The sequence below is a fragment of the Octodon degus genome, unplaced genomic scaffold (genome assembly GCF_000260255.1).
Source record: "Octodon degus isolate 3935 unplaced genomic scaffold, OctDeg1.0 scaffold00033, whole genome shotgun sequence".
Classification (NCBI taxonomy): domain Eukaryota; kingdom Metazoa; phylum Chordata; class Mammalia; order Rodentia; family Octodontidae; genus Octodon; species Octodon degus.
Window position 1 is genome coordinate 8164288 of NW_004524609.1, and position 11598 is coordinate 8175885.

The window sequence follows — 11598 nt, forward strand, 5'->3', positions numbered from 1 at the left end:
TCCACAGACTTAGGTCTTTCTGTGGAGTTGGATGACATAGAAATAAACAATGGGACTCATTTAATAGCAAACTGTACCTTTGACATTACAGTCCATGTTTAATAGATTTCTGAATAGTTTATAAGATAGTTTGATGCCAGATGTTTCTCTGAAATGATGGGAAGAATCATTCTTTGTATCATTTTATTTTCAGAAAGGAAAGTGTTTCTCTCCCAAGGGAGGCTGAAGTGTGCGGGCTCTTCCTTGTTTCTGAAGAAGAAATGGGGAATTGGCTATCACCTGAGGTGGGTCATTTGAGGAAGGAGGAGTAAATGAGATTAAGCAGAAATAAGGCATGCTGCTTGAAGCAGATGTTAGCATATACAAAAACCCCCACATGAATGTAAGGTGTGTAGAGAGGTAGAGGGTAGGTGAGCTTGGAATACTGGATGTACTGCATATTGAAGACACAACAGAGATGGGGAAATTTAGGATAGGGTTAGGTAAATGTTTCTATTAATTGATTGTATCCAAGCCCAGTATAACTTTGTCAGTCTTGACAAGACCGTATTTGGTCTCATCTAGAGTACCAATATACAGGGCCTGCCGTGTGGGCGTGGTGGGGCATGCCTGTAATCCCAGCTTCTGGGATTATAGGACTGAAGTCATGTCTACCACATTTATGTAAAGCATTTTAGGCTACACTTGGACTTATGAGTCATATTTTTCTAGCAATCCTTTTGGAATATATTTCAAATAATGCTCTCCCTTGGATATCAAGGCCAGCACTTAAGATTTAAAAGCCTTTCTGTGTCTCTGTGCATCTCTATCTTTCTCTGTGTCTATTTACTTTCTCTGTGTCTATTTTTTGAGCACCAGTTTGCAGCTCGATGAAACATGTGTTCATAAAAGAATTACATCACTTGTTAAACAGCACATCCCTGATGCCAAACTGTCAGCAGAGAGGGCAGGAAAACTTACGTATACGTTGCCTTTGGAAAGAACAAATAAATTTCCAGGTAATTCATGATGCAGAAACCGTAATATGCAGCATCAGATTAATATGTGCCAAGTATGACAGTGAGCCTTTGGATGAAGCAGTGTACCATCTGAAAGGAGAGACACTGAGCAGGATTGGTGTGACAGCTGCGCTCACTCTACGTGAAAGGAAACAGAGGCACAGGGACAGCCAGGTGCTTGCTAAGAGTCATCCAGCATCACGCAGTGGACTGTCCTCAGCCCTATGGGGAAGGGGAACAGGGAAAGTCCAGTGGGTGGTGAGGCAAGGGCTGTAGGTTTCATAGTCCATGAGCTTCTGCTCGGGTGCTGTCAGATCTCGATCCGTGTGTGTAAGGGTCCTGCTTCTCAAGGATAAACTGACTCCATTGTATCTTGCTTCTGGCAAAGAAAATTTGCCAGAGAGAACAAAATATAACGCATCCAAAGTAAGAAAAACACACAAAAGATTCTCCAGTCGACTTAAGTGCAAACCTTCCTTTTCTATAACTAAGAGACACTAATAGTATAAGTAACTTGCTTTTTTTCTCTTTCTTCTTCCCTCCTTTTTCCTTTTCTTATGTCCATTTCTTATACTCTGAGTAACTACTTTAAAGATAATGATATGCAATGAATCAACTATTGTTACTTTCCTACTGTTTTGTTATGAATTTTTTACTTGTTTTCCATAAAATGAAAACAAACAAGAACAAATCAAAATCAAAGTAGTAACAATAAAAAACTATTGGTTTCCATAAATATTCTAGAAATGTATCTTTCTTTCTTTTTTTTTCTTTTCTTTTTTTTTTTTTTTTAATACTGGGGATTGAACTCAGGACCATGCGCTTGCCAGGCAAGTGCTTATTCTACTGATCTATCTCCCCAGCCCTACAAATGTATCGCTAAGTACATAAGAAACAACAGCACTGATTACTTGTACTCCAATAGAGTTGAAAGTTGATTTAATGTTTAATGCAAGGATTGCATTATTTTATAAATACTAAGAAACATTTTCATACTATAGTGATTGAACTACAATGACATTTTAAGCCAGTCTTCTGTTTCTTTTTGCAAGCTTTCCATTCCCTTAATGTGCAAAGGCAAATTTCCTAGTCATCAAAGCCTATAATGAATATGCTGATTTGAAAATCTCTGGCTTGGGCCAATGAGATAGCTCATCAGTCTAAAGCACCTGCTTAGGCAAGTGCCCAGGGACCGTAGTTCAATTCCAGCACCACATGCTCCACCAGCCCACCGGTAGAGTAGGCTGAGCTGGCCACACACACACACACACACACACACACACACACACAGAAACCAGAAAAGAAAAAGAAAAGAAAACCTCTGGCTTATTTCTTAAGAGGCTCAGTGTGTGGCTATTTGTTTGGCCATGACTTTAGAAATAATTTGATCATCAGGCCAATATATAAAAATAAGTTTATTGTGTTTGTCATTCAGGGCATCCAACCCTGGCCTCTGAGAACAGTGACAGCCCAGGTTAGAGATTGAAACAGATAAATAATTGTCTTAGGAAAATAAAGTTCAGGCCATACTAACATATAAAATCAAAATGAGAAGTTATTCATATTACATAAGAGGTAAGTTTATTTATTATGAAATTTTGGGTTTTTTCCCCCTGCACTAGCGATTGAACTTTGGACCTTCACACTATACTACATCCCATGCACTTCTTTTTTATTTTTTTATTTTGAGAGAAGCTATGGCTGAGCTGCCCAGTTTGTTCTCAAGCCTACAATCTTCCCGCTTCATTCCTCAGAGTACTGAGATTATAGGCATGTGCTACCATATCGGGCTAAAATTGCAGTACATAATGGGTATGTTTTGCATTTCGTAAGAACAATTTCAGTCCTTTCCCTACAGAACCAGAGAACTGCTGTTTATTATCCAGATCACATGGGATTTTTATTATTTGTTCATTCTCTAGATCTTTATAGGGATCTGGAAAGCTGTACCGACCTAGGAATTGAGGATTATGGTGTTTCCATGACCACACTGAATGAGGTGTTCCTGAAATTACAAGGGAAACCTGACCTTGACCAACCAGGTAAAGAAAGTTAAAGGAAACTATATGGAATCAGTGTTTAGTGTCCCATGCAATGCACATTTTAGAAACACTTCTTTCCAACAGTGTTGTGACATTTTTGTGAACTCCTTAAGATATTGTTAATTGTTTAGAAAAACTATGAGAGCGTTGCTTACATTTAAACCATGGACATTTGTTTTCTGATATACCAGAATATATTCTAATAAAGGTATTTGAGACACTTAACAGTAAAATCAGTAATTTTATAAGAGAAATAATGTTTTGATAGTTCTTTTATTTTCTTTTTTAAAAAATGTATTTAGTACGGGGTCTACAAGATCTCACTACACAAATTGGACTTGTAGTCATCCTTCCTGTTTTTCAGCCTTCCAAATGCTGACATTACAGGCAAGTGCCACCACACCCAGTCTCAGTCCCCCTCTCAGTGCACCCTGGGGGTGGGGCCAGCAAGGCATGCCAGGGATGGAACCCCAGTACCTCCGCGTATCTGAACAGGAGCATTAGCACGCTAAGCTACCTGGCTGGCCCTTGTTATTTTCTTTTTTTTTTTTTAACATTTATTTATTTATTTATTTATTTATTTATTTATTTAGTGTGTGTGTGTGTGTGTGTGTGGCCAGCTCAGCCCAGCAGGGGGCGGTGCTGGCCGGCATGTGGTGATGGAGGATCAAACCGCGGTCTCTGTGCTTTGCCAAGCTTGTTCCAAGTAGGTGCTCTAGACCACTGAGCCATCTCACCAGCCCCCCTTGTTATTTTCTTAATTAAAATCATTCCATGACTTCATGGAAAAGTAAGAATAGGCTTGCTTTCTATGAGAACTCTAGGGGGCCTGCCCCTTAGCTCAGTTCTTTAAGTGACTGCTGACATTTTAAGATTTTGTTCTTCTAATCTTTTCAAATGCACCTGGGTTCGGGATGGTCCTGAGATGCCAGAGATGTAAAAATTCATCCCAATTACTCACAACCCCTTAATGGGGATTTGAAGTGATAGCTCCAGCCTCCTTCCCCCTTTTATTCTGGAATTCTCTGGAATGAAGTAGGAAAAGGAAGCAGCTCTTGGGTATTTACCCGTTTCCTCTCCTGCAACTACTGGCCTCACAGGCCCAGTTGTGAGGGCGATGGCCCAGCGCTAGTTACTCACCCCAGATCATTTTCTGTCCACTGCGACAGCGTCCAGTCTCAGCAGCTCATCCAGCAGAGGTCTGGGGGTGACCTGGGGGGCACTGAGCTTGCCCTCAGCATGCTACCTGCTCAGAGGCCTGGCCGGCTGACCCAGGGCTGGGACGCAGCAGCCCCAGAAAACAAACAGGAGAGACTTGTCTGTCATTTTTAGGCACTAAGCTTATGGGTTCTATCTGAAAACATTAGCATTTTGACAAAAATGCCTTCCTAGTCATGAATATGGAGTGGTTTGCCCATATTTTTTTTACTTTCTTTACATCCTTCAGAAAAATTTGGTGACTTTTCTTCAAAAAAGTTCTTACACATACTTTGTTAAATTAATTCCTAAGTATCATACAGTACTTTGTGTGGTTTTTTTTTTTTTTTTGTTCTTTTGACTCTTTTAAATATTTTCTTAATTTTTTATTTTTTTGTCCCTAAGCTTGCCTAAGCAGGTGCTTCAGACTGCTGAGCTATTTTGCTGGCCCTACATCTTTTCTTAAAAATATCATTTCTAGTTCAATTCCCAGTACCACACGCTGCTCCAGCCCTGCCCCGGGTGTGCTGAGCCAGCCAGTGTGTCCAGGCGTGGTGGTGCACCCCTGTAGTCCTAGTGCTGGGGAGGCTGAAAACAGGAAGATCACTACCAGTCGGAGATGCAGAGTGAAAACCTGTACCAAATAGATTCAAAAAAATCATTTCTAATATTTCAGTATATAAAATCCTATTTCACTTGTATAAATTAAACTAATAACTAATAAACCTATGGATCTGGTTGTCTACTATCATTATAGTTTATTGTTGTAGATTCACTAATTTAATTGAACATGCAGTAGTACTTTATGTTCACAGTTTGCTGAGATTCACCATGAGTCTTTCACATTACTTAAAGCCCTGTAATTCACACCAAATAAAATACCCATCTACTAATTTTTTCATGTTGAAAATTTGACTTCCCTTAACTAATCGCACAAAATAAGATTTAGAATATTGTCCTCTTCTCCTTCTTTATCCCTTCTAAGCTTTTCCCTAAGTAACTCTCTGTAAGTTAGCTACTCATAAGTTTTTACTTTCCTGTGCCAGAACCTAATACAAGAAGAATAACAGTGTCAAGTTCTCTAGCTTCATGGTTTTGTAATTCAAATGCGTCATTCTGCATCTCAGAAGCTTTTCTCTTTGACTGTTAAGTTACTTTCTGCAATTTATTTCCTGTTCAGGAAATATACTGTGAAAGTGTTTCTATTTTTAGTGTATTACAAATTAAGCTACCAATATCTGTATACAACTTTTTATTTATAGGTGTTTTCATTTTTCTTGGCATTTCTGCTTCCATTTAGGTAGATTGTGTTAAGTCTGTGAATCAAAGGATGCTTTTAGGGAAAGTTCAAACAAGGGCCCTCAAGATGGCACTTACTGGGCTTTGCTTATGTTTCGTTTTACAGACATTGGTACTTTGGAAGATGTACAGGCTGAAGGGACAAGAGACACAGGGAGGCTCTTTGAGACTGAAGAAGCTGCCTTCTCACCTAATGGGATGTACAAGACAAAAACTGGTATGGCTCTCTTGTGGCAGCAGGTGTGTGCAGTTGCCAGGGTTCGCTTCTTGAAGATCAAGCGGGAAAAGAAAGTTCACTTCACACTGTGAGTGTCGTGGGAGAACGTGGGTCCTTTCTCCAGTGGTCATAGAAGTTGGGAAATTCAACCAGAGGCAATGGTGCAAACTTAGTGCAAAAAGCTTTACCTGGAAAGAACATGGGAAAGGATTTTAGAATGAAGAGAGACCGGTGTGGGCAGTCATAGCCATGTTAGCTGGAAACCAAACTTGAAGGAAGTTTACAGTAAAATAAACTGGAAGTTTATTATGAAAGAAACAAAGCTGGCTGTCCTCTGGCAACCCCAGGAAACCTACAGAGAAATGGGCTACTGGAGAGAAAGGCAGAGGGAAGAGGGGAGAATGACAAATGGTTTTCATTTCATGTAGTCTCATAGAAATGCTTTTAATTTTTATAGATATTTTTTCCGCAAAATGAGGAAAGGTTTCCAGGCAGGGCAAAAGAAAGATAGAGTGTGAGGTGAGACTGCGTGTAGCTCGACAGGTGCTGAAAATGTATTATACTCTTCTTCTGGGTGGGTGTTTTATTATGGAAATACTGTACAGAGAAGGTAAACTGAAGGGTGGGCTTAGTACTCTCACAGATATGTCACCATCTTAACTTACACCAGTGTCTTCCAGTTTGTCTGCCCAATCCGGCTTCTTACTTTTGGACAAAAACAGCTTGCTGACTTCATTCACAGCTTGATTGGCTTTCTCACATTTATCACCAAAGTTGTAACTTGGTGCTGTTTCCTTTTCCCTTCTGGCTGTCACTGCAATGTCTTGCCAACCACTACAATCTTGCAAATAGCAAAGTGCTATTGTGCCTGCCCATCCTTATATTAGAATGTGTATAAATGGAATAGTCATTTAAAAAATAGATAAAAATCAGTTCCAGCATCTACATTTCTTGCTCACACCTCTTACTTCAGTTTACGGTGTTTATGTGCTAGTACATTAGCACATCGAATTCATAATTGACCAGAGCCAACTCGAGGCAGCAAAATGTTCAGTTGTACTGTTTTCCTTGAAAGTCTCCACAGTGAAAATAGCCACATTGGAGCATGGCTTCGTGTGTGTGTGTGTGTGTGTGTGTGTGTGTGTGTGTGTGTGTGTGTATGTCTATGTGTGTGTTTGTATGTCTGTGTATGTATCTGTGTGTTTGTGTGTGTATCTGTGTGCGCCTGTGTGTGTTTGTCTCTGTGTGTCTGTGTCTGTGTGTGTCTCTGTGTCTCTGTGTGTGTATAGGTGGTGTACTGATTCACGCCTCCAGCAGCATTCTCTGCACTGGGGCCCTCAAGCTGCCCCTTATCCCCTCCCTCTCGAGTGCAGGCTGCTCCCTGTTCACACCTTCCTTAGGGCAGGCACTTTTAGCAACAGTGCGTAACAGTATCAGCCTTGCCTTGGTTGCTCTTCTCATTACTTAGACAAAGTACTCAACACCCAAAGTTAAAGGAGGAAAGGCTCCTTTGGCTCTCATGATGTGGAGGTTTTAGTCCATAATCAGCTGGTTCCAAGGAAGGGCAATAGCACAGAAGAGCATCGCAGAGGAAAAAATGTTGGTGGTGGGCAGAAGACAGAAGGCAGGAGGCAGGAGGCACCAAGCTGCAAGTGACAAAACCAGCTTCTTTCTGCCCCTTTTATGTTCTACCCAGGCCTAGGGTAGGTGCCAAACCTACCCATCAGTGGACTAATTTAGTAATCACACACCGTTATCTCCGGCATCACACATTCTAGATCCAGCCACCTCTGAGAAAGCCCTGCCTATGACTGCATGAGGCTGGGTGGGGGGATACCTAAACGCAAGCCTGGTCCTAAAGAGTTTGCCAAATCGCATTAGCGCCCCGTGTCCATCACTACCAATGGCCCCCCAATCCATTATCAATCAATATGCAGATGTGAGACATGACACATAGTAGTATTTCAGTCGATACTTTCTTATTAAAGGGGTGATTAGAATTCCTAGGGTTTTTGAAGAAACTGGCAAAATCAAGGTTCAAGGAAATCTTTAAAATTAATCTGCAAAAGCTGTGTGAGACAGCCTGGGGAAGAGTGAAAATGGAAGATTGCCGATGCTGTGGCAAAACAAGGCACAGGGAAATACCCCAAATGGACAATACACTGGACAATGGCTACGGATCCATTCTGTGGATTTTCTTCTCCGTAGGGTACTGCTTCTCATAGGTGGACTTCTGCATATCTTGACAGCATATCTTCGCAAGATAGTCTCTCGAGATGACCACTTCTGGGGACTGTCTCCGCAGATGTACTTCCTTACTCCTGGCCAACGACCCCGGGACCCTCTCTCTAGCTTGCTGATCATCAATAAGACAGGTGAAAGCTTTGTTGCTGTCGGTTCCCAAATATTCATGCTGCCAAAACATTCCTTAGGAAATGCAAGCATGAAGAAAAGCATGAAGAAGTTTTACAAACATGCCGTGAAGTTGAGAGCTAAAGAAAATAACCCTAAATTGGAACAAAAATGCTGAAAGTGATAAGAACAAAGAGTATTATATGGATACATATTAAAGAATGAGAGGGTTTATATAAAAAATGTTTTAAAATTTACTTGCATCATTATCATCATCATCATCATCATAATATAAGATTTGCTAAATCAAATAATTTATGTGTTGCAAATCATTGCAAGAACATGATCATGTTGGTGTCCATTGGTAAGGCCACTTATCTGAATCTAGAAAATACAGAATGCTAACAAAAATTAGGGTTTTTTTTTAACCAGAAATCATACAGGAAACATCATTAAAATATACTCATGCAATCTGTAAAATAGTCTTGTTCATAGAAGAAATGTGTACACATTTTTGCAGCCTGGATCACTGCTGCACGTAGTGGGTGTTGACAAGACAGGTTCATTCGGACGCACAACTGAACGCATACCCTTGGCTTTTGGTTGCCTCTTCTATGTTCCTCCCAATAAGGAGCAAGCATTGATGGCTTTATACATTCATTGGAGAAACAGAACATAGCTTTGGAAGTGGATGCATCTGGGACCAGAGATGGCACCGAGGAGCTGTCCTACAATGGAGCCATCACTGTGTCAGGTGACAGCACGGTATGTGGCTACCCGTCAGTGATTTTACTGCAAACCATGACTATACCATACTGTCTTTATGACTCAGAAAAGCAACTGTTCCACTGTACATACTTTTTGTGTTTAAAAAGTATTTATATGCGGACCAGTCAGATAGCTCAGCTGATTGAAGTGCCTGCTTAAGCAGAGCACAGCGGCCGGGGTTCAATTCCTGGATCGCTACGCTGGCCCTGCCCTTGGGGTCTGCTGAGTCAGCCGTTGAGACTGGGTGTGGTGGACATGCCTGTAGTCCTAGCACTTGGGAGGCTGAAAGCAGGAGGATCACTCCGAGTCTGATGTATGTTGTGAGACCCTGTAGATCCTGTACTAAATACATAAAAATAAAAAAGAAAAGTATTTACATGTATAGAAGCAAATTTGCAAGAGAATTTGGGCTAGGACTATGTCACTTAAGCCTCTGGATTTATTTACAAAGAAGCAAGAACTCCTGCTTCATTTGTTATTCAGTGAATCGGATTAGTGGCTATAATAATTATATAATATCAAATGATATTAACATAAGCAGCATTTCTCAGCAAATATCACCTAAAACACACTGCAAAGGTCAGAATGAAGTCTATGGAACTCTTATAATCCTCCCAGAAGTTGTATAACATACATAGTCCAAAAGTTTTGTTTTATTTAAAAATAATACCCTTTAGTTCCGGCTTTGTGAATTCTTACATCAGTGGACTCAAAGATTATCTTCAGGGCCAGGGAGATGCTCAGTAGAATAAGCACTTCCCTGGCAAACGCAAGGGCCTAAGTTCAATTCCTGGTTCCGCCAAAAAAATGAAAAATTTAAAAAATAAAAAAAAAAGATTATCTTCCAATCAAATGCATATTTATGATGAATTTGGCCTTCGATGAGTTGTCTGCAGCTTTATTAATATGCCAACATTGAAGCAGGAGAGTATCGTTCAATTACCATGTTAGCATTTATGCTTCTTTAATGAGGACAAAATTGAGGACCTAGTAATATACTAGCCAGATTTAGCACTTGCCTTGTCGTTGTCGGTGAGAAGACTGTTCACGCACCGCACTGCCTAAGGCTGTGCTTCGCCTCTCAGGTTCCACAACCCTTCTCTTGTATTTCAGAATCACCGCTTCTCACTGGCCTGCAATACCAGGAGACCGAACTGCTTCCCAGTTCTCGTGGATGTTGTGAGTAACGGGCTCCTCGGCACGCTCGCCCCGTCGGCGCGCATTTGCACCCACAGGAGCAGCTATCCCAGGGTGGTAGGTGGATTGTCTCGCTATTCTACTTGGTCAGGATTGTCCAACTCATTCCATGGAGAATGATTTTAGTGGATCTGAATGTGACTGGGTAGTGCTTCAGAGGACAGAGCAGTGGGGGACTGCTTCAGGGTCTCCAGCTCTTTAAAAAAAAATGCACTTACAGAGCTTTAATTTCCTAAATTCGAAACAGCTGAAAAGATATCTGGGACATGTTTGGAGGAGTGGACATGGAAAAGAACGTGAAGTCACTGAGCACCATTGTTGACACATTCCGGCCACTTAGGCTCTGCGCTCAGCTCACCCGCTCCCTGCTGGCCAGATCAAAGGAGGCCACGCATTTGGGCACAAGGGCAAAGTATTTATTCAAAGCTGGCTCCACAGAGGTGGAGGCCCCACTTGCTTCAAGTCGCCTTCTCCTCCTTTACAGGGAGGCAGAGGTGTTTTACAGCAAGGATCAGAGGGGAGGAGGAGAGCAGATGCGACTCAGCCCTCCGCCCTTGCTGTGTCACTTCCAGCACTCTGGGGCTCATTCTACTCTGTCTTGGGAAAAAAACCAGGCTTCTGGCCTCCTTGTGCTGGGGCCTGCACATCTTGCCCACTTGGGGGGCTGAGAAAAGGAGGCGGTGTTGGCTAGGTGCTCAGCTGGAGGAAGCTTGGAGAAGTTTCTTACCTCTGAATAAAAAAAATCCAAATTTTAAAGCTCCATTGTACAGCGTGTATTAACTTGAAAAAGCATATGTTTTCAATGTGGGGGAATTAAGTGAAAAGAAACAACAACAAAATTATACTTCTTTCCATCTGAATCAGTGAATGCAATTGTGATCATCATTTTCATTAACCATGATCCATAACTCAGTAGACTGAACTGCTTGAGGAAGGAACAGCAGACCTGCTGGGACGTCACGGCTGCTTCGGCTTCTCCTCAATAGCCCAGTCCCTATGTCCACCCTGACCCACTAACGCGGTCTCCACACATGAGACAAGAAATTTCATCTCTGTACAACTTAGATCCTTTGTGATCTGAACATTGTGTTATGGAAAGCAAATAATAATAATAATAATAATAATAATAATAATTTGTAATTATTGTTTGTATTAGTCTCTGATAAATACATTTTTATCTACTGGTAAGATCACTGAGAAAAGGTACTATATGTCTTATATTGACATATTATGCCCTTGTATGGGAATAAGAACCGAAATAGGGTAAGCATTAAATACATATTTGCTAAATTAATAAATAAAACAGGCCAGCAATATATTTCATGGCCTATCCAAATCCAGATTTCATTACAGGAACACATGCCATTAATATAGCTACATATAAAATAATCCAAGTAGGGGCTGGAGAGATGGCTCAGTGGTCTAAAGCACCTACTTAGAACAAGCTTAGCAAAGCATCAGGGACCGCGGTTCAATCCCCCAGCACCACATGCCAGCCTGCCGCGCCCCCTGGTGGGCTGAGCTGGTC

At 41.3% G+C, this 11598-nt stretch overlaps 1 protein-coding gene across 2 annotated transcripts in view; it reads left to right on the top strand.

Annotated features, from left to right (window-relative positions):
• LOC101562973 (ATP-binding cassette sub-family A member 8-A-like) overlaps positions 1 to 11598 on the top strand; it is a 78069-nt gene that overhangs the window by 29976 nt on the left and 36495 nt on the right. For both annotated transcript variants that reach the window (XM_023714152.1, XM_023714153.1), the window contains exons 16-22: positions 194 to 284; positions 859 to 998; positions 2921 to 3040; positions 5643 to 5841; positions 7962 to 8128; positions 8737 to 8870; positions 9987 to 10127. In XM_023714152.1, the coding sequence (XP_023569920.1) occupies positions 194 to 284; positions 859 to 998; positions 2921 to 3040; positions 5643 to 5841; positions 7962 to 8128; positions 8737 to 8870; positions 9987 to 10127 (992 nt within the window). The remainder of the gene's footprint in view (positions 1 to 193; positions 285 to 858; positions 999 to 2920; positions 3041 to 5642; positions 5842 to 7961; positions 8129 to 8736; positions 8871 to 9986; positions 10128 to 11598) is intronic.